This window comes from Poecilia mexicana, unplaced genomic scaffold (assembly GCF_051168715.1).
Source record: "Poecilia mexicana isolate PSO_F unplaced genomic scaffold, ASM5116871v1 scaffold_13, whole genome shotgun sequence".
Classification (NCBI taxonomy): Eukaryota; Metazoa; Chordata; class Actinopteri; order Cyprinodontiformes; family Poeciliidae; genus Poecilia; species Poecilia mexicana.
The window spans coordinates 5,288,798-5,312,720 of NW_028263382.1; the positions used below are offsets into that span (position 1 = coordinate 5,288,798).

Consider the following 23,923-nt stretch of genomic DNA (forward strand, 5'->3'; position numbering starts at 1 on the left):
ATTAGCTTAATTAGCAAGTGCTGCATGAAAATATATGTTGGTCACATTGCAAATATCAGTAAAAGTTTGCTAACCTTGCTTATGTTCAAAGCACTTTAACAAAGACTTACCTGCATACTTCTCCACATCCATCTGAGTTCCAGTGCAGTATAATTGTGTATCCTCGCAGAGAGTGCAACATCAGTCTTGGGAGGAAAATGACAGGTGGGGAGGGATTAAGGCTCCACCCCTTTTCCTCTCTCCAATTTGGTGTTCTTTGATGAACAAATCATCCACTAGATTTTGTGATAGAATAATTATTTATCCACTACCTGGGACCTTCATGACAGTGATTTCCAAAATTATTACAGATGTCATTTCCATAGTGATCAGTTATATAGTATGTGCAATTGTGTATATCAGGGGTATTCAATTTATGATATCTTAGCAATATTTCATGATGCCAAGGTCTGAAGTAATATTATATATATATATATATATATATATATATATATATATATATATATATATATATATATATATATATATATATATATGGCAGGGAAAGTGTACATGGAACGACATAACCAAGTGGCGGGCATAGTGTACAGAAACATCTGTGCAGAATATGGACTGGAAGCCCCGAGATCAAAATGGGGAACAACCCCAAAAGTGGTGGAGAATGACCGAGCTAAGATCCTGTGGGACTTCCAGATCCAGACAGACAAGATGGCAATGGCGAACCAACCGGACATTGTGGTGGTGGATAAAGAACAGAGGAAAGCCGTTGTGGTGGATGTAGCAATACCAAATGACTACAACATCAGGAAAAAGGAGCACGAGAAATTGGAGAAATACCAGGGCCTCAGAGAGGAACTGGAGAAGGCCTGGAAGGTGAAGACCACAGTGGTGCCAGTGGTCATCAGGGCCCTCGGGGCAGTCACCCCCAAACTGGAGCAGTGGCTAAAACAGATCCCAGGAATGACATCAGACATCTTAGTCCAGAAATGTGCAGTTCTAGGCACAGCCAAGATACTGCGCAGAACCCTCGACCTCCCAGGCCTCTGGTAGAGGACCCGAGCTCAGAGGATGAAGAAGACCACCCGCGGAGGGTGAGAAGGGAACTATATATATATATATACTTAAAAAAACTTAGCTAGGTAGTTGTTTCAGCATCTGCATGACTTGATTTGCTTTTCAAATTAAATGAATTCAGTCTTATTCGAGTACCTTTTGACAATATTTATTGTCATGAAACAGGGAGTTGAACATGTATGTCTCAATCACTGAGTAAAAGTAGGATGTCGAGTCAAAAGAAGAACATAGGTGAAACAAGAAAACTTGTTTACAAGTGACTAACCTCAGAAAAACAAATTGAAGAAAGCTTTATATTTTTGTTTACCATCTGGACTTAAACTATTTAAAAATGAACAGATTTAATAACTGAACATTTTTAGACTTAGATCACGTATTTCTTTTGCTTTCAGTGACAGAAGTGAGTGCTTGCTTGTCATGCCATAATTTTAACCTGTGCTTGAGTGATGTCAGAACCAGTCTCATGTATGTGGATGTGCTCATTGGTGAGCCAGGAACAATATTTTGTTTCTATAATCATTGTAGAGAAAGCTGACTCACGTGTCACGTGTGTGGAGCCAAACATAATTAAGATTTACCTACTAAGATTTAAGATTTACCTACTTACCTCAGAGCTGGGAAAGCTTTGAGGACAGTAGCCCTTTGGAGCCAGGGGATCAGTCCTTACAGACTTTTCCTTCATGGATAAATCTGCTTAGACCAGTGTTTCTCAACCCCAGTCCTCACGCCCCCCTGCTCTGCATGTTTTAGATGTGTCTCTATTCCAGAACAGCTGATTCAAATGATTGCATGACCATCCAATACTGCAGAAGCCTGTTAATCACCCAGAGATACAATCCAGGTGTGTGGCAGAAGGGAAATACCTAAAACATGCAGGACAGTGGGGGCGGTGAGGACCAGGGTTGAGAAACACTGGCTTATACTGTAAAAGCTGCACCAGTAAATCAGACAGTGCTCAACAAGATTTTAGGTTGTCATTTTTGTTTTGGGTCCACATGAGACATCATTTTAGTCTAGATGCGGACCAGGGTCCACCTATTAGTGACCTGTGGTGTATATCTTGATCTCATTGGGTCTTTATTCAATTAAATTCAAAAGTAGTTTGCTTATTCAAAACGGAAATTAAATGTTGACGTAACTAATTAAGGAGTTATAATAGATTGTGATGGCTGTGGCCAAGAAAGATCTCCTGTAGCAGTCCGCTTTACAACCAATCTGTAGAAACGTCTGGCTGAAGAGACTCGGATTTGAAATAACAGGATGGTGAGCATTGTCTAAAACTTTTTTTGATTTTATGCAAAATTCCTCTGTGGATCATCATCTTCAGAATTTTAACAGTCGTCCCCAGAACAGAACCAGCCTTCTTTATCAAATTGTTAAGCTTTTTAAGTCCCTGGGTCTGATGCTGCTCTCCCAACAGATGACAGCAGAGGAGACGGTGCTCTCAACAACAGACTTATAAAAGATATGCAGGATCTTGCTGCAAACCTTAAAGGATTTTAGCTTCCTCAATAAATACTGTCTACTCTGTCCTTTCTTGTAGACGGTTTCACTGTTGAGTTTCAAGTCTAGTCTGTTATCTAGCTGAACACCAAGGTGTTACTCCATTTTCCTTAACCACATCCACTTCTTCTCCCATGATGGAAATGGGGCTTGATCTAACACTGTTTCTCCGGAAATCAACAATAATCTCCTTTGTTCTATTTTCATTCAGGATGAGATAATTGTCCCCACACCATGCCACAAAGCAGTCCACCAGCTCTCTGTACTCAGCCTCTTGTCCATCTCTGATGCATCCCACAACTGCAGTCAGCCGAGTATTTTCATAGGTGACAGAAGTCAGACTTATCCTGAAAGCATGATGTGCACAGAGTGAAAATGAATGGTGAGAGTACAGTGCCCTGTGGAGCTCCTGTGTTGTTGACCACCTGGTTAGACACACAGTCCTTGTTGAGGCCTCCATCTGTGTCTTCTGAAGTTTCTCACAGAGCAGATCAGGCTGAATTGTGTTAAATGCACTGGAGAAATCAAAGAACATGATCCTCAAAGTGCTGCCTGCTTTGTCCAGATGACAGTGGGTTTGATGAAGCAGGTATATGATGGCACCATAAATTCCTACTCCATGGCAATAAGCAAACTGCAGGGGGTCCTGATATGTGCTTGTCAGCTTATTCAGGTGGGCCAACAGGAGTCTTTCCATGACCTTCATGATATGGGATATCAGGGCAGAAGTCCAACAACAGAAGTCCAACAACAGAACACCTATCAGGTTCAGGTCAGGAGATCCATTTCTTCCTACCGTGCCCCTCCAGGTCTCATTGTTATTGCCCAAGTGAGCATTGAAGTCTCCAAGCAGAACAAGGGAGTCCTCAAGAGGTGCACTCTACATTAACATTCAAAGGACTCCAAAAAGGGTGGGTAATCTGAACATGCACATGCACAAACCGTTAGGACCCAGCCCCCCACTTCTAAGCAGAGGGAGGCTACCCTCTCACTCACCGGGACGAACCTCAATGTGTAAGCACCGAGATGGGGGGCAACAAAAGTATGTCCACTCTGGCCAATTGCCTGTCACTGGGGGCAACTCCAGAGAGAAAGAGTGTCCAACCCCTCTCAAGGAGACTGGTTCCAGAACCCGAGCCATGGGTCAAGGTGAAACCGACTATTTCTAGATGGAACCTCTCAACCTTGCACACCTGCTTAGGCTTCTTCCCCACCAGAGGTGACATTTCGCATCCCAAGAGCCAGTTTCTGTAGCCAGGGGTCAGATTCTCGGTTTTCCTCTCTCAAAAGAGGAACATTGGAGTAACCATAGGGTACTTGGTTACCTTCCTGACTAAGGCCCTTCTCTCCTGATTACTCAATTTAGACAACCAACTAGCTCTATAGAGAGTACTAGTTGTTCCAAACTGATTCCATTTATGAATGAAGGAGGCCACTGAGCTCATTGGGGCCTTCAAAGCAGGAGAATGTTTTATATCTTTCCCCAGATTTTTGCCTCAAAACAATGCTGTCTCTGAGGTCTACAGACAATGTATTTGATTTCATGCTTGGTGTTTGCATACTGATATCCATTGTCCATTTTGGGACTTTATAAAGACAGGTGTGTGCCTTTCCAGATCTAATCAAATCAACAGAATTGGCTATTACAGGTGGAATCTATTTAAGTTGTAGAACTTAATCTCTGCAATTATCAGTGAAAATAGCTCTATTTCGAGCTTCATGAAAAAGGCTGTGAATACTTATGTATGTAAATTTAATTTCTTAGTAATTCTGTTTTTAGTTAGTTTGCAAAAATCACACATTTTTCACACATTGTGTCATAATAGGGCATTTGTGTTATGAATCTTGAGGAAAGGGACTAATACAATTTGGAAAAATGTTATAACATAGCCAAACATGGAAAAATTGAAGCGTTGTGAATACTTTCCAGATTCACTGTATATATGGATAAAAAGGTGTTGTCCAGGGATGTTCACATAACCTCTTACAAGTCTAAGTCTCTTTTTAGTGAAATCTGCAACATCTAGTGAGTTGCATTACTCTAGGTTAGGATTTAGTTGGGTAAAGTTTGTCCCTATACCTAAGCTATTACATTTGCATGTGATAATTAACTTTCAATCTCCCAATATTTATTAACAACTATCTTTTAATCATTCAAAATTTAATTTACAATCCAAAAATATGCTATGGCCAGTAATACCATACCATTAAGCCACTGAAATTTTTAGACTCAATATTATCAATCCTCTTACATCCTTCAGTATACTATAAAACCATAGATTAAAGATTAACTTTGTTGAAATGAATCACTCAACAGCCAGTTACAGATTTAGTACATCTAAAATAATCAGTGTTTTAATTTAGCCAGATTTGCATTCAATAAAGTAGCATATTTTTAGGAGAATTGTTATTTAACACACATTTTCCTGACAAAAACCTTCATTACAGGGACCCGCATATGCTGGCCAATCAGCGTGTCTAAAAAGATACACATGTGTGAATTATTCATGAGCAAGTGCAATACCAAGAGTTACCACCCGGGGCGCAAATCGATACACACATTATACACACATGTCTTGTAATTGTGACTTATGGGGACTTTGCCTGATTTTTGGAATTTAACCCTTTGACATCCATTCAAACCCCCTCCAATCATTTTTATGTTGCAAGAATTATGAGGACATCGGCACTGTCCCACTAATTCAAAATGTCCCGTTAGTGTTGCGTGTATACAGGCGAAATGTCCTGTTAATTCACCTGTGCAAACACACACAGGTGAACACACACACACAGGTTAACACACACACACAGGTAAACACACACACACAGGTGAACACACACAGGTTAACACACACACACAGGTGAACACACACACACAGGTTAACACACACACACAGGTGAACACACACACACAGGTAAACACACACACACACAGGTGAACACACACACACAGGTTAACACACACACAGGTGAACACACACACACACAGGTTAACACACACACAGGTGAACACACACACACAGGTGAACACACACACACACACAGGTGAACACACACACACAGGTTAACACACACACACAGGTTAACACACACACAGGTGAACACACACACACAGGTGAACACACACACACACAGGTGAACACACACACAGGTTAACACACACACACAGGTTAACACACACACACAGGTGAACACACACACACAGGTGAACACACACACACACAGGTGAACACACACACACACACGTGAACACACACACACACACAGGTGAACACACACACACAGGTTAACACACACACACAGGTTAACACACACACAGGTGAACACACACACACAGGTGAACACACACACACACAGGTGAACACACACACACAGGTTAACACACACACACAGGTTAACACACACACACAGGTGAACACACACACACACACAGGTGAACACACACACACAGGTTAACACACACACACAGGTTAACACACACACAGGTGAACACACACACACACAGGTGAACACACACACACACACAGGTGAACACACACACACAGGTTAACACACACACACAGGTGAACACACACACACAGGTGAACACACACACACACAGGTAAACACACACACACACAGGTGAACACACACACACACAGGTAAACACACACACACACACACAGGTGAACACACACACACAGGTGAACACACACACACAGGTAAACTAGGGCTGAAACGATTCCTCGAATGATTCGAGTACCTCGATTACTAAAATTCCTCGAGGAAAATTTACCTGCCTCGAAGCTTCGTTAATTTATGTTTTATTAGTTAGCGCACCGTGTTCCGGCCGGGACTTCATTTGCGTTGCGCGGAGCTCTCACTTCCGCCTCTGAGTTGTTGACAAAAGCTAAGTCTCAGCGGCATAAAGTCCAATCTTCAAGATTGGCCCGTGGGGATTTTATTGATTGATGATAATGCCCGACTTTTTATCGTTTTTGGGGAACCAATAAGCATCCTTAAAATGACTGGGGGAATGCCTGGAGTACGGCATCATTTCTCCTCCGGGGCTGCTGGTTGAAAGCGAACGGCGGGAAGAGCGCTGAGGTGAGCGGATAGCCTGAACAGGGCGGGCGGCTGAGTAGCTGATGCTTACCGTGTAAATGTAGCTTTACCGACGAACCGCACAATAAATTTCATATCCCGGTCTGAAGAAACGGGTGGCGGAGCGCATCGTACATGGCTGGTAGATGAGTTTCTGAGTGTGACCAGTGAAGGTGTCGTAAATATCCCGTATTGCTTCCCCCCGTGTTCGTCCCTCGGTCTAACGGTTCGTCAGTCCGCTGGTCTATTTCCTCCCCTCCACCCCATGTTCGTTCATTTGCCCTCTCCTCCCACTCCAGGCGGCATTTCCCGTATTTTCAAACCCAAAGCGCGACAGGTTAGGTGGCAAGGTGAGTTTAATTAATCTATTAAACTCACTGAAGATGAATACATAAACTAAAAGCTGGATTGTAGACATTTTTATAAGCATATTTGTGAGCCTGCTTCTTTATTAAATTCAATATAATTTCAGATTTTTCTATAACTTTTCTTCTGGTTAACTTAGAAAGTGAGCTATTATTGTTACAGGTTAGTTTTCTAAACTACAAAAAAGCAACTGTTAGGGATGCTCAAATATGAAAAATTGGACTGATATTGATATCTGATAGTAACATCGGTATTATGCCAGATTTACCAATATTTCATTTTATATTTTTTTTATCCGATTACTCGATTAATCGTAAGAATAATCGATAGATTACTCGATTACTAAAATATTCGTTTACAACAGCCCTAAGGTAAACACACACACACACACACAGGTGAACACACACACACAGGTGAACACACACACACAGGTAAACACACACACACACACACAGGTGAACACACACACACAGGTTAACACACACACACAGGTGAACACACACACACAGGTAAACACACACACACACAGGTGAACACACACACACACAGGTGAACACACACACACAGGTGAACACACACACACAGGTTAACACACACACACACAGGTGAACACACACACACAGGTAAACACACACACACACAGGTGAACACACACACACAGGTTAACACACACACACACAGGTTAACACACACACAGGTGAACACACACACAGGTGAACACAGACACACACAGGTTAACACACACACAGGTGAACACACACACACACACAGGTGAACACACACACACACACAGGTGAACACACACACACAGGTGAACACACACACACAGGTGAACACACACACACAGGTTAACACACACACAGGTGAACACACACACACAGGTGAACACACACACACAGGTGAACACACACACACACAGGTGAACACACACACACACAGGTGAACACACACACAGGTTAACACACACACACAGGTTAACACACACACACAGGTTAACACACACACACAGGTGAACACACACACAGGTGAACACACACACACACACACAGGTGAACACACACACACAGGTGAACACACACACACACAGGTGAACACACACACACAGGTAAACACACACACACACAGGTGAACACACACACAGGTGAACACACACATACAGGTAAAAACACACACACAGGTGAACACACACACCTGTGGGATTCCTCCAGTCACATCAGAGCTCCCAACATTAACTTCTGTTTATAACGTTTATTTTTAGGAATTATTTCCTCGTTAAGCTGCTGTCTTTACCTTCACAGGTGTTCCCAGCGAGCCTGTAACCATGGTAACAGTCACACCTGAAGCTCCCTGGGGAGTTTTCACAGCGCCCGTTACTGCAGGGATTCTGCTGACATTCGTCCACATCTGGGATTCATCACGAGGAAATAAATGCATTATAAACAATATTTTTTATACATATTTATTTCTATGTTTAATTTTTTACATTTAGTTGACATTTTTTCCAGTTATCTTTCAACAAAGTCAATATTTTTGGCATTTATTGCTACAAAAAAGTTTTAATTTTAACTTTTTCTTCAGTTTCAAAAAAAAAAAATTTTTGAACAAATTTAGCTCCGTACTGTCAGCCATGATTCTTCTTCCTCTGAATCTGATAAAAACACTTATATCAAAAAGTAGATTTCTTTCTTCTCCATTTAATCATTTTTAGTTTAAAAGTTATTCTTCAATTTGAAATATTTTGTTTCAGTCTCAATATTTTTTTTTACATTCAATTCTTTTCAGTTTCAGTACAAAGTTTTTGAACAAATTTTATGGCCTCAATTTAGCTCCGTAGATTTAATGAATTACTAACAAGTAAACTATTAATTATTATTTCCAGAGCTTTTAATTGTTTTAAATTTGGTGGAAGACATATTTTTGATAGCTTACCGTTTTCAGATTTAATATTTGCTATAATTCTGACTGAATTGTTCTTTATATTTGATATTTTGCAATGTTTTTTCCATTTGTCTTGATTCAAATTTGTCATAAAATTATCTGAATAATTTATGATTCAGGATGAAAAATGACTGCTGAATTTTTTTTAAATAATCAAAAATGTCAAACAGTTTGATGTTCAGATGAAATGAAACATTTTAATAATGAATCATGTTGAGTTTTCGTCCGTCCAGTGGATTTTCTCACCGAAGCAGCGGCTCCGCTGAGCGTTGGGCTGGAATCCCTCATCACACTCACAGGTGTGTTTCCCACCTGGCAGATCCACGCAGCGGCCACGCTCACACACACCTGGTCTGATCTCACACACGCCACGGACAGCTGCACACACACGCACGCACGCACACACACACACACACACGCACACACGCACGCTAATGAATGCCTTTCACAATAAACAAATGATAACATGATGAACTAAGCTGAGATCAATACTTTCCAATCTGAAGATCAATATTTTGTTTACATTGTCAATATATTAAAAATGGTCTCAAAACAATATCATTGTTTATCACAATAATTACTGGGACATTTTATCGTCCAGTAAAATTTGTTATTGTTGTAACATGACAATGCCAGAGATATGTTTTATTTTTCTTTAAAAAATGTAAAATAATTGATTTTTAATCTGAAATTATAAAATACTTCAGAATATGAAAATGTTTTTAACTTTTCCTTTAAAAAACAAAACCTAAACCTCATTTTGAGTCTGAAGTTCAGAGAAGTTTCAGACTTTAGAGGCAAAATTAATCAGAATTTGGTGAGACAGATTCATATTTAATCTAAAGAATCTATTTCAGATATTTTAACATAAACTGACCCAGTTCTTTACCAATGCACAGCCAGAACCGGATGATCCAGTTCTGGTTCTGGCTCTACTCACGCTGGACTCTGGCGGGCCGGCTGGTCGGGCTCGCAGCCGGCCGTCTCTCCAGACCGGGTGGTTCTGGTCCAGGTCTGGACCCGAGCTCCGAGGTCCGGGGCGGGGCCGGGGTCAGCAGAGAGTCCGCTGGTACCGGCGCCGGGTCGGGTTGCGATCCAGAGGACGGCAACGCCAGCGGCGGCTGCGGCCTCGCCAGAGCCAAGTCCAATCGGCCATTTTGGGGGTACTGTCGGCCATTTTGGGGGTACTGTCGGCCATTTTGGGGGTCCTGTCGGCCATGTTGGGGGTCCTGTCGCCCATGTTGGGGGTCCTGTCGCCCATGTTGGGGGTCCTGTCGGCCATGTTGGACCTCCGGTCCAGCAGGGGGTGTCGGTCTGGAACCGGCGGTCACGCCCGGCTGAGCAGGGACCTGGATCTGGGACTGGACTGGACCGGTTCTGGTACCAGATGGTGACCCGGATGAACTGGGTCTCTGCTGAGAACTGGAGTCTCCAGCACCACTGGACCCGGGAACCAGATCTGCAGGGAAGAAGGAGGTCCAGAATGTTAATGAATGATCATCAGAAGTTCTGGAGGTCCGATTCTGCTGAAGGAGAAAAGGGAACCGAGTTTATGTTCCGATTCAAACAAAGAGGCGCTGGTTCCTCCTACTGCTCACTGAAGAAAGAGGAGAGGAAACGAACCTGCTGCAAAAACGGTCTTCCTCCCCTTCAAAATAAGAGCATGAATATAAACATCTAACTACCTGAAGGATTCTTAACAGCTGATAATCAAAACTTCAGCACAACTTTATTCAAACGAATAAAATTGAATAGAGATTTAGAAATTATCCGAAACATTTTATTTAGCGGAAGCTAAGTGCGCTAAATATAAGGTTAGCAAAACTGCTACTCTAAAAATTAGCTCTGCTAACAACTGCCAAGTTAATTTTTAGCTTAGCATTTTATTTATTCAGAAAAAAATACTTTAGCGGAAGCTAAAACTACCAAAAAAAGAGATAAAAATTAGCTCTGCTAATAACAGTGGTGTTAATTTTTAGTTTTGGAAGTTATCCAGAAATGTATTTCAGTGAAGATGCATGTATGCTAAGTGTTTTCAAACTTAGCAAAAGGACTGAACCACAAAGCTAAACTAAAAACTTAGCTCCACAAATAACCATGGAGCTAATTTTTAGCTTAGCGATTTAGAATTTATTTGTAACTTTCAAAGTTAGTAAAAATACTAGCGCTAAATGAAAATTAGGTCGCTATTAGCGGATTAGCTAAAGTATTCCCCAAACTGGTCATCAGTTTTGCCAATTAAGACCAACAAACAGTTTATAGGGAGCATTTTGTAACTGAGATATTTTTGTTCAAATGAATTTGAATAAACGGTTTCCCCAAAAGTAAAAATAACAAAATCTGATTCCTTCTTCTTTTAAACAAACACTTTAACATGTGTTATGATTAAAACCTTCAGAAGCGGCCCAGATAACGTGAGGCGCTGCGTTGGATCCAACTGGATGCTAACCTGAGCCGCCCTGCGCGGTCAGCAGGGATTCTCGGCCCGTCGAATCGCCGCCCACTCTTTGGCTGATCTGCAGAGTCGAAGCCGAGTAATGGTAACCCGGGCCGGCCGGACAGATCTCCTTAAAGGCAACTGAGGAGCAAACAGAGCAAACAGAAAGTCTGACGAAAAGCCCCAGAGAACCACTGGAAGAGAACCGACCCACCTGAACCAAAGAAGGGGCACCGCACGCAGTCGGGCCCCCAGGCCTTCCCGACCCGGCTGCAGCAGCAGATCTGCTTGGTGATGTTCCGGACGATGGGCAGGGAGCAGGTATACGGACCCCGACTCGAGCCCAGGACCCGGTAGCACTGACCCTTCTCCTCTGAAATCACGCTCTGCGCTGAGGAGGAAACAGAGACGGAGATACGTCACCGAGCACATTCCGGTCCAAACGGGCCGAGACGCCAGAGAGCCGCATGCAGAACCAGAACATGCTAATCTCTGTCCAGCAGAAACACACAGAGTCCAGTTCCTGGTGCTTTCAGAGAATAAAGGCAGATTCAAGACCAGAACCGAGCCGAACAAGACCAGAACCAAGCCGAGCAAAATTAGAACCAGGCCGAGCAAAACCAGAACCGAGCCCAGCAAAACCAGAACCGGGCCGAGACAACAATCAGGGAGATGGATGGGAAGTTCTGGACCAACCAAGAGTCAAACACATCTGGAGTTCTTCATTCAGGAGCAGTTAGAAATACGCTAATAGCGCAGCTAGCTTGTCCTTTAGCACTTTAGCATGTTTGCTAACTTTGAAAACGTTCGGCACACTTAGCTTAACTTAAATTAATTTAGCTGATTTGTAAACTTTCAGTTAAATAAACTTCAACATATGTGTTGAATTATTCCACTTGTTAGACGTTTATTCATGCTCTTATTTTGAAGAATGTTTACTCAGTAGTTCCATTTCCTCTCCCCATGTTATTCTGTACCCAGAATGCATTGCTGTAGTTGTACAGGAAGCAGTTAAAATCAATGTCCTGCTGCTTTCTGAACGCAGCAGTACCGTGGTCAATTAGCAAAACTCAGCAAAACTTAAACCAAAAATCTGTTCCAAAAATATCAGAAATCACTTCCCGAATCAGACAGGCTGGATGCAGTAACAGATTTGATCCTTTAGAGGGCGATATTATGTTGCAGTACGCGGTGGTTATCAACATGATTGACGTTAGCACTTTAGCATTAGCATACTAAATACTCTGTTGGTATAACTTCTTAGCTACTGCTAAATACCATGTTGGTACAGCGCTAAAGCAGAGCTAACGTTTATGATTAGCACTTCATGGTTAATGCAGTAAACATGCCAGTTAGTGTTGTTCACCACTGTCTGTTCTTTATTACTGTCTCCTACTGCTCTCTTATCAGTAGATGTTGCTGACATTAACTTTCTGTTGTAACTTACTCCTGGCTTGGTGTTGCTGTGCTAATCAGCTAACCCGCGCTCTATCCGTAGATTTTACTGCTTCTTGTATCTCAGATGAATCCCTTCTGGTTCAGTTTCTGGGCTCGAAACAAGACAGACACCCAGGAACTGGAGCAAAAAGATTTGGATTTAAAAACAATCCTGGAAAATGAAAGTTTTTAGAAGCGGAAACAGAGACGATGCCTCAGAGCAGCCAGACCAGCATCCTGCAGCTCCTTCCTCCTCCGTCGAGGAATGCCGGTCGGAATGACGCAACTGCGGCCAGGATTCACCGAAACCGCCTGAACGCCTCACTTCCCACCTGATGGAAGCCTGTGCATCGCCCCACGGACGTTCAAGAGGATTCTGGAAGAGTTGCGTTATTCCTCTGGTGAAGCCGGCGGCGGAGTGTGTGTGTGTGTGTGTGTGTGTGTGTGTGTGTTACTTACAGATGCAGATTCCATGTGTGGCATCGAGGATGAACCCCAACCGACACACACAGCTATAGCTCCCCCTGGTGTTCACACAGATGCCGTTCTCACACAGCCCTGGCTGCAGGCACTCATTCACATCTACACACACCAACACACACACGCGTGAGTGACGGGATTTCACTTCCACGACTCCGACACTCAGAGACGGGAGGAGAACTGCTGCAACCCAAAGACCTGAAACTCAGTTCAGAAAACCACGCATGGTTTCTGCAGGAAAATTAATCTGCAGATTAAAATCTCCTGATTATTAAAACTGGAGCAGATATGATTTAGACGAGTTCCTGCAAAACAACTTGAATATAAAAAATATTCATGTTTTTCTATGTTTATGTAAAAAAAAAAAATCTGAATACAAAAAGGAAAATAAAACCTTCTGCTCATGTTTGATATACTGGAGGATTAGCGCCCCCTTCTGGACTGGATAAACTCATCTTAGGAGCCCTCCACCTGCCTCTGACCTTTGACCTCTCTGTGTGGGTGTTTAACTCACCGACGCACTGCGTTCCATTGGTTCGCTCGAAGCCAACAGGACAGCTGCTGTTGCTTTGACCTGCAAACAAATAAAACATCAATTCAGAAACGTTTTCTTCAGGAAATCAGCATTTATCTAACTTTGGTTAGCTTACTTTACTTTATTCAGGTTTACCGTAATTAGCTGATCTTAGTTTATTTAACCTTACCTTAACATATGTTACCTTCCTCTATATTTATAGTTTGGTATTTACATTTGTCAATAATATTTCATCTAGCTTTGACTTCCCACCTTACCCTTTAATTTACCTAAACCTGGGATAATTCATGGTATTCATGATATTTTTGTCTTACATAAACTTTGCTTCATTTCGTTCATATTAGTTTATTTTATTTTATTTAGCTTAGTGAAGCTTCATTTATTTTACCTAAGTTTATGTTACCATAGTTTATCTTAAGCTCATTTATTTTACAGATTGTTTATTTGATCTTGGGTCAGTTTTGTTTTAGTTCAGCTTTTTTAATATTTGATTGGCTTTGCTCAGTTATTTTAAAGTGAGAGTTTTGTGTCCTCTGGGGGTTTGCTGTGTTTCTACCTGGAGCTTCAGGACAGAGGCTGCAGTCGGTGAGACCCCAGGCCTTCCCGATTCCCCTGCAGCACACCTCTCTGCTCCTCAGACCAGGAAGTGGAGAGCTGCACTGCAAACACACAAACACAGCGAACACAGATCACACCGCAGGGATAATCTGCTCCAGGAGGATGGAAACTGGCTACATATCACAAAGATTCACAGCGACATCTTAAAGTTCACCGTCTGTCAAACAGGAAGCGGTTTGTTACCTGCCTCCTCTCACCTGTCCGTCTTTCACCTCTCTGAAGCAGTATTTGAAGCCAGACTGCTGGTTGTAGGTACCGCCGCCCCTCAGAGTCTGGGCCTGGATTCTAGCGCCACCTGCTGGAGCCGGAGCGCCAGCCGAACCCGAAGAGGAGGAGGAGGAGAGGGTCCGCAGGGCCGGGCTGGACCCGGACACCTGGAGCGACACGGAGGCAAAGAACCTGTGATTTTGTTCAAGTTAGACAGAATGTAATAAATAAAAACAACAAAGATAATTAATCACACATGGAGATTAAACAAAAAACTAAATTAGTAAAATAAATTAAACTTTTTTAAAATAAAGTTAATACAGGGAAATTAAATTTTTTACAACATAGTGCAAAATGGAAAAAAAGGAACTACCACATGAAACTATTAAAAAAAAGTCTAATAAAACTATATTAAAATAATGTAAAAAGTATTCAAGAAATTTAAAAAAAAAGTGAAAGATAAAATAAATAAATTGAAAAATATTAGTAAGAATTAAATAAAAATAGAGTCAAATACACAATTTAAAATAAATTAAAACTAAATTTGTAAAAAGACATCATTTAAAGAATGTCAAATGAAAATCCCAAAATAAATCAAAATTCAATTAAATTCATAAAAAAAACTGAAACCAAAATATTTCTTAGTTTTTTGAGCAACTTGAACAGGAAGTTGATTCTGATTGGATGAGAGGAGATGACTGGCTTTACCTTCATCACCTGGTGGATCTTCACGCTGGCCTCTGGGGGGTGCTGAACTCTGACCTTTACCATGCGGGGGTCTTCGTGTTTGGTAAAAGAAACATGAAACTCACAGACAAACCAAACGTTTCTCTGAAAACATAAAAACGTCTCATAAACACTTTGACCAGCGAAAGGTGCGTCGACTCACCTGCGGACGGCGGCGCCGCCCGGTTCTGGCCGAGCGGCAGCAAGAACTCCGACCGCATCAGCTCCTGATTGGCCGCCGCGGAGGAGGGCAGCGGCAGCCGGACGATCTCATTGGTGGAGGCGGCGCCGGGGGGCGGGACGGGGATCTGGCAGAACTTCCCGGTGAAGTTAGCGGGGCAGAGGCAGCGGTCCGTCTGCAGGCAGACGCCGCCGTTCTTACAGAGCAGCGGGCAGAGGACTGCGGAGGAGATGGACCGGGTTCTGCTCAGTCCGGGTCCTTTTGGGTCGGAACCAGCAGCAGAACGGCTGAACAGAGGCTCAATGATCACAGCACTGCGAAAACTGAACTGCATTATTAGATTTTTTATTTTATTTTATTGTATTACTGGTAATATTTGAAACCTCTAAGCTTTTTAAATTTGTTTAAATCCTGGAAGCTAACCAGGGATGAAGCCTGTTAAAATTTAAATGCAAAATATGTGGAAATGTTTGTAAATATGTTGCTAAATATTAAATTTAATTTCTAACAGACTTTAAACATAAAAAAACAAATAAGTACTTATTAAATAACATTTTAATAATTAGTGGTCTTAGTTTAAACCCACAAAGAAATAGAAAAAATTAAATATCAAGATAATGATCCTAATAATCCAAATAATTCGCGAGCTCGGGGTCAGATCCTAATATTCCACTAAAATATGAGCAAAATGATAAAGTTCAATATTCCAAACAAAATTTTTAATGAACTTCCAAAAATTAATCCAAACAATAAAATGTTTAGTAAGACATTTTAATTGTTTGAAAAAAAATTCAGTAAAAAAATTTTTAATTATTCCACATTTTTTTACTGAGTGGTTTTGCTTTGTTGGAATTCCCAGTCTGTAATCACCAACATTCCCAGTTCATCTATATCGGAGTACTAACAGGTGAAAGGTGAGGCTGGCGCCAACAGAACCAGCCACCACTTCCTGTTTCCTGTTTGAGCCGACGCCACAGGAAGTGGCTACATTGTTAGTCCGAGAGCTGCTGGAGTCCAAAATGCCGCTGATCAGACGGAAACTCACAGAAACCTCTGGGTGTTTACGGTGCTTTTACTTTGGAGGAGGGACCAGCGCCATCATGGACCCAGAGTGAGTGAGTGTGAGTGTGAGTGTGTGTGTGTGTGTGTGTGTGTGTGTGTGTGTTTCCTAAGCTCAGGTTAGCTGCTACAGAGTGGATTTGTCCTGCATGGTTATCGAACTGAACCACAGATGGAGCACATCAACGCCGAGTCTGGAGCGAGTTTCAGGCCCAAACCCAGAAAACAGCCGAGCTCGGGGTAAACAAAGGCGCACTGTGACATCATGAACACAGAAAAATCACAGAAACACAAACAATCTGTTGGGCTCAGCGTAGGAGGAGAAAACTCTGGAGTTTAAAACCTCCAGCAAGAAATCAGATAAAAGGCAACATGGTAGGTTTTTCTTCAAAAAGACAAACTTAGTTTATCTTCCGTAAAAACAATAGAAGGGGTAAAACATCCAGGGGGTAAATACTTTGAAAGGGACTTTATGACCCCACAAAGATCCTGGCTCAGCGTACAGCTAACAAAATGTTACACAATATGAAGTGAAACAGAGAGAAATGTGTTCCAACATTACTGCAAAGATCATGTTTCAGAGATTCATATTTAAAAAATAAACCATTTCTAAACTTTGACTCTAAGCCAGTGGTTCTTAACCTGGGTTCGGCCGAACCCAGGTTAAGAACCACTGCTCTAAGGTGACCAACAGAAGCAATAATCAATCACATGATAAACTGAAACAAATTTCATTTCCATTTCAGTGATTTTTTTGTTTTTCTCTTTCTACCAAAAACTTAATGATAAAAGTCTTCAGTCTGCTGCTCTCAACTAAACTCTTTATTGAAGGATAATTTTGTTTCCAGAGACTTTATATTTCATTTTATTTATTGTTTGTTTTGTTTAGTTTGGATATTTAAAACATCTTCCAGTTCCAGAGTTAAATGTTCATTAGAATTTAAAGTTTATTGATCTTAGCAAATGTTTTCTTTCATCATTATTACCATTATATTAGTGGAAAATGGTCTCAAAACAACAATATCAGCATTATCACAATAACATCTAGGACAATTTATCATCCAGAAAACCATATTATCAAGAAGCCTGGTTTCAGGTTATTTCAGTCATTAGAGGAGAACCAACAACTTCATCAACAGCGTCAAAGTGTTTCCAATGCAGTTTCAAAAATGTTGAAAAACCACTTCAACCTTGCACAAAGACTTTAATTAAAAAAAACATTTTTTTCAAAACTGGCATTTCCACTAAAATTTATCGTCACAATTTCCTGGTCAACAGAAACGCAGCTAGAGAGAAAAAACTGCTGCGGATATGTTACAGTAAATATCTGGTTTCAGCTGTATTATGGATAAAATGCAACTGAAGTATTGCACAGCCAGACTCAGGTCGTCCCTCTCATGTTGTGGTGATTTTCTGGCTGCATGGGAAAGCCTGACCTGAAGGCTTTTATTTGGAAAATGTCGCGTAAGCAACAGTAAATCATACAGAGGGAGTCAGAAGAACTGCGACCGTTGAACTCATTACTGCACCGCTGTAATGTTGGCTACAGTTTACACAAACAGAGAAAAACAAGACACTCCTTCAAACATTTCTGCTCTTCGTGTTAAATCACAAAAAACTGAGAAGAGAACAGCTGTAAGGTCAGGGGAGTTGACCTCTGACCCCATGATGTCACCACCCCCACCCTTTTACCTCCCAGAGCTTGTGTTTGTGTTCATTACCTCACTGCAAGTTCAAACAGGCACACATCACCAGCAAAACATCCTGCACACATCAATCAGAGGTGCTGTGTGTGTGTGTGTGTGTGTGTGTGTGTGTGTGTACTTGCATATGCTACATATAGAGGACCAGGTCCTCCACTTTCACCCACAAATTGAGGTCACTGTGAAGAGCGAGGACATTTTCGCTGCAGCTCTACTTGTTAGGTTTAGAGATGTGATGTGAATGAAGTTTTGTTAAGATCAGGAATAGACTAGTAATGGTTAGACTAGGGACTGATTTAGGTTTAGGCAGCAGTGATTACCACTAACTAAACTTCATGGTTAGCTGCGCTAACCATGAAGCAGTAATCGTAAACATTAGTTCCGCTAAGTGCTACACCAACACAATATTAAACCTAAGCTAAGCTCAACACTAACAGCATTTAACTAAAGCTAAAGCTCAATCAGTAAATTCAAATATGTTGTGTTTTTGTTTAACACTTCTGGCTTTTTATTTATGCAAGTGCTGTATTCCTCATATACACTCATTTGCTTGTTTGTTGTATACTTGTAATTTGTTCAACTGAATATTTCAGCAGCAAGGCAGTTCAAATCTGTTGCACCATAAAAATACAAGAACAACAAATCATAAAAACATCATACAGTCAACAATTGAGAAACCAGTAACAAACAAAATGAATGGAGATTAAAACAAAGTCCTAATATGGTGCAAAATATTAGGACTTTGTATTGACTTCTGTGTGTGTGTGTGTGTGTGTGTGTGTGTGTGTGTGTGTGTGTGTGTGTGTGTGTGTGTGTGTGTGTGTGTGTGTTCTGCTATTTATAGCACTGTGAAAAATGTGAACACAATGTGCATTGCAAGGACTTAACTCTGTAGCAAGAAAAAAAACTATGATTTCTGATCAAATCAATAGATTTGATCAAGATTAAATATGCTTGGAAATGTTCAGGAAGTAAATAAAGGTTGCTTTCTATGCTCAGAAATACTTATTTTCGGTTATTACAGCTAGGAACTGGAGACCAAGCCTGAAATCTGGGTGACAGACTCTGACCTGAACCTTTAGAGTTACATAAAGACAGTTAGAAAGTCAGCCTTCTATCACCTGAAGAACATTTCCAGGACTAAAGGACTAAAGTCCCAGCAAGATCTAGATAATTGACTTTAAAATACTTCTGTTAGTTTGTAAATCACTGAACAGCTTAGCACCAAAATAAGTTTAAGACACTGAGTAAATCAGGACTAAAACCCACCTGTTCAGAGCTGCTTCAACACATTTGATGTGTATTTGCTTGGAGATTCAGATGATATATGACAAAATGTGATGTTTATTGCTTGTTTCATAATTGATGACTGAACAATGTTTTTATGTTTTTCACTTTGAACTGCCTTGTTGCTGTAATGTGTTATACAAATAAACTTGACTTATTTTGTTTTGAGAGTTGTCAGCTAATGAAAAATGAAAGCCACATGTCAGCGCCGTTTCCTCTCCCTGTAACTCTTTTTCCATTAAACTGTGCAACATTGTGTACTCATTAAGTTAAAATCCTTTGAGTTGCAGAACATAAAAGACATCTGGATCTTTCCAGCTTTTCATGTTCAACAAATCCAGCTTCAAAAACAAAAACACACGATCAGAGTGAGCAAAAAAACAAATTCATCTATTCAGTTTTCATATAATTTAAGAGGAAGCTGCTGATCAACTGATCATCTTCAGAGTGAAACCTCAACAGCAGCTCCTGCTCCAGGGCATTAGCACAATGCTAATGTGGAAAGACGATAATGACCTGAGAGAAGCAGCTGCTCCTTTATTCTCCATCAGGGTGTGTCAGGTGACGTCCACCTGTGCCGTTTTTGGTAAACGTTTAAAGCCTGAACTTGAATTAGCATGTCGGCGCTAACAGAGTTCAGTGTGTTGAGTGAAGCTGCTCCAGCTCAGCCATGTGACCTACAGATCGTTGCGTCTGAAGAAGAGCCAGTGAATATTTGGGCCTTCTGGACTGATCCCAGATCAGGAGAAGTTAAATCATTGCTGTCGGCAGCAGCAGGTCTGACAGACGCTTTCTCCTGAAATGTCGAAGCTTTCTGGCTTTGATGCAGTTTATGGGACCATTCTTGGTAACACTTTATTTGAAGGGGGGTGAATAAGACTGACATGACACTGTCATACCCACCTGTCATGAACATGAGTAAGTCTTTATGAATATTTATGACTGTTGTCATAAGTCATTCAGTAAATCATGACACTTTTAATACAAAGTTGACATTATTCAAAATGTCGTCATGACAACTTGACATTAAGCAAGAAATTATAACTTGTCATGAATGTAATAACAGGTGAATTTTAAAATGTTATCCTTATAAGACAGCATTAACAAGTCATGAACATTTCCAGTTACCTCAAGTAAAGTGGACCACACTTACTTGAGGTAACTGGAAATGTTCATGACTTTGTCATTAAAGCGATAGAGTAATGACCCTCAATGACATCTTCATTACTAGTTTACTGTGATACACTTTAACAGAGGAGGGTAATGTCACAATTATAATGGTCTCTTGACAGCAAAAAGTATGTGTAACAAGTGACTTGTTAATGCTGTCTTATAAGGATAACATTTTAAAATTCACCTATTACATTCATGACAAGTTATAATATCTTGCTTAATGTCACAATGAAGACATTTTGTCTAGATTAATGTTAAGTTCTCATAACAAAGACATTTTGAATAATGTCAACTTTGTAATAAAAGTGTCATAATTTACTGAATGACGCTTTATGACAACAGTCATAAATATTCATGAAGACTTATTCATGTTCATGACAGGTGTTTATGACAGTGTCATGTCAGTCTTATTCACCCCCTTCAAATAAAGTGTTACCCCATTCTTCACCAGTTGGACTAATCTAATCTGATCTAATATAATCTAATCTAATCTGATCTAATCTAATGCTTTTAGTGGGTTTGTATATTAAATCTGAAAAGAATTGATGAAGTTTTAACATTTTTATAGGTAAAATACAGAAAAAATGTTTTTTTTTCTTCATTTAAAAACAGATCAAGATCAGTCAAGTTGAATGGAGAACCACATATTTTCAGGTGTGGACTTTGACTAGGCCATTCTAACCAAACAATCAATCAGCTTTGATATAAACTTGTTTTACAAAGTGGTGGTTGTGGCTCCCTTGGAGACCACCAGGAGGCGCTAGGCGGGCCCCAGAAAGCTGGAGAGAGGATGACAAAAATAAATGCAACAGTAAAAAAAAAAAAAAACACACAAAAAAACAGGATCTCAATTTCTTAAATAATTTGTTCTTTATCGTTTTTTTATGTTGTTAAAGGCTCATCTGGGGATGCGCAATGCTAACTAGCTTAGGCTAGAAATTATATTTTTCAGTGTTTCTTTATACTAAACTTTTGTCACTACTTAAATGAACAAGAAAGAAATATTTTTTTCTATAATAAAATATAATCTGTTTTTCAATCATTGTAACAAAATATAAGTTAAAATAATTTGTTGTAAAGTTAATTTTTCTGACTGGCTGCCAGTCAAATCAGTCAAGATAGCATAGCGAGCGCAAAATGGAAAAGTTTCTGGCGAGAAAAAGACCAAAAGAACCTGCAGTGGAGGACGGCCATCAAAAACCAAGTAGTCATGGAAAATTTAAATCAGAAGGCAGCGCTTATGCAACCGAGTAGAGAATTAAAAACACTAAAAGTTCATGTTTATTTACTTATTTTTGTAGCATTATAAGCCTGTTTTAATAAGCAATACATCAATTATTCGCCTGATAAATTAAAACAAACTCCATAATTTCCATTTGCACGATTAATGGTTTTTCTCTGGATTCTTTTCTACCAGAAACTAGAAGACAACCATGTTCAGTCTGCTCTGGTCTCATCTAGAATTTTTTAAGGACAATTTTGTTGTCCTACACAGGACAACATTTATTATATTTATTTGTTTCAGATGTGAATCAGCTTTTGCTATAATCTGGTTCGACGCATCAACTGGTGACGTTTATGATTCCGTTAGATATTATCCCTTTTTAAATAAAGTTCAATAATCAACTGAAAGCTGAACTCTGATTGGTTTTAAACACTGTAAAGCAGATTTAAAAAGTTGTGAACATTTTCTCCTGTCTCCTGTAGATCTGAACTGATTCTTGTATCAAATCCTGAGATAAAAAAAATATAAACCCCAAAGACAAGCCATGCACTGTTTAGACTCGGTGACATCTTTGCTGCCTGTAGCAAAAAATAAACTTGTTTAATAGAAAGACACATTGTTATTTTATGACAAGCTGCTTTTCATGTTCCATTATTTCTTTGTGCACAAAATCCTATGAAGTTTAACGTATGTGATGTTTCTGAATCCAATGCTGCTGAATGTGAGGCGATCATTGTTCCATTTTTTAACAGAACAAAGTCTGAGCACCCTCTAGTGGATTTACAGGAGTTATCTGATTGGTGGTTTGAACACAACCTAAAGCTTTCCCCGTTGCATCAGCGACCAGCCATGCAGCCTGAATGTTGCCGGGTTTAGTCCCAGATCCTGGGAACTTACAGACTCTGAAGCCGGGACTGTGAGCGCCGTCTCGCCTTCCTGTGGCTCTGCCATCGGCGCTGTACAGCGTGGTCATGTTGCCCTGCTCGCAGCGGTTGATGCAGCCGTCCTGGTTGCAGAGCACCTTGCAGATGGTCGGCGTGAACATCACCTGAATCCTCTCCAGTCCTCTTCTGGTTCCCGTCTGCCCCCACGTTGGCCCAGGAGAGGCCAAGAAGATGAAGAGGAGCGGGAAGCAGGCGAGTCGCAGCCGCTGCATGTTCACAGTTGCAGGCAGAGTTTGTGAATTTGTTGCATGGCCAGGAAGCCTCAAAGCTCTGTGCTCTCCAACTCTGAACTCGCTCTCCGTTTCTTGCTAGTTGGTGGAGTGAAAACAAGCACTGGAGGAGGAAAAAAAAAGGGAGGAAGAAGAAAACGCTATCTCCCTGCCCCTCCCTCCCCGGTCAGTTTTCACTAAACCCTCGAGTGTGAGCAGGCAGAGAGAGAGCTGCAGATAATTGGAAGCAGTGTGCAGCGCTGGGCTCAACTCCAAACTAAATGTTTAGCAGGGATCTGCTCCATTGGTCGGCGTGCGGAGCGCCAGTGGTTACTCCTCTTCCTCGCTCCTGAGGCCCTGTATCTCTGGTTTCGTAACGCACTGCCGAGCTTTAGAGGATGTCAGGCTGATGATGCAACCTGGTTTTGGGTTTCAGGGGTCGGGTTGCTCAGTGTCTTCATGTTGCTGCAGGCTGAGCAGGAACTGCTGAGTTTACTCACTTGTTGTTGACATGTTGTTGTCTGCTGAACCTGATTTGTTGCTGTCGTGTTTACATGACGCATCTGGAGCTCTGATTCCTCCCAGTTTCCTCTGCAGCTCCTCTGAGGAGCTTCAGGCTCAGCAGCTGGGCTTTAAAGTTGGTCAACTTGTCCTAAAGCTCAAAGAAATAAAAACGTCTCCAGATATTTCCTAGGAAGTGATGAAGTACGATCTGTCGGCGAAATGTTGAAGCCTTGG

The 23,923-nt window shown here is 41.0% G+C and overlaps 1 protein-coding gene across 3 annotated transcripts in view; it reads right to left on the reverse strand.

Annotated features, from left to right (window-relative positions):
• ltbp4 (latent transforming growth factor beta binding protein 4) overlaps positions 1-23,506 on the reverse strand; it is a 43,732-nt gene extending 20,226 nt beyond the window's left edge. For 2 of the 3 annotated variants that reach the window (XM_088011517.1, XM_088011516.1), the window contains exons 1-12: positions 22,930-23,506; positions 15,568-15,804; positions 15,387-15,457; positions 14,669-14,845; positions 14,410-14,512; positions 13,833-13,892; positions 13,298-13,420; positions 11,616-11,792; positions 11,414-11,542; positions 9,905-10,423; positions 9,211-9,342; positions 8,317-8,430 (exon numbers count right to left, since the gene is read on the reverse strand). In XM_088011517.1, coding sequence (XP_087867643.1) covers positions 8,317-8,430; positions 9,211-9,342; positions 9,905-10,423; positions 11,414-11,542; positions 11,616-11,792; positions 13,298-13,420; positions 13,833-13,892; positions 14,410-14,512; positions 14,669-14,845; positions 15,387-15,457; positions 15,568-15,804; positions 22,930-23,188 — 2,101 coding nt within the window. In that variant the 5' untranslated portion in view covers positions 23,189-23,506. The remainder of the gene's footprint in view (positions 1-8,316; positions 8,431-9,210; positions 9,343-9,904; positions 10,424-11,413; positions 11,543-11,615; positions 11,793-13,297; positions 13,421-13,832; positions 13,893-14,409; positions 14,513-14,668; positions 14,846-15,386; positions 15,458-15,567; positions 15,805-22,929) is intronic. The other variant, XM_088011518.1, reaches the window with a different exon arrangement.
• Between the last annotated feature and the right edge of the window lie 417 nt (positions 23,507-23,923).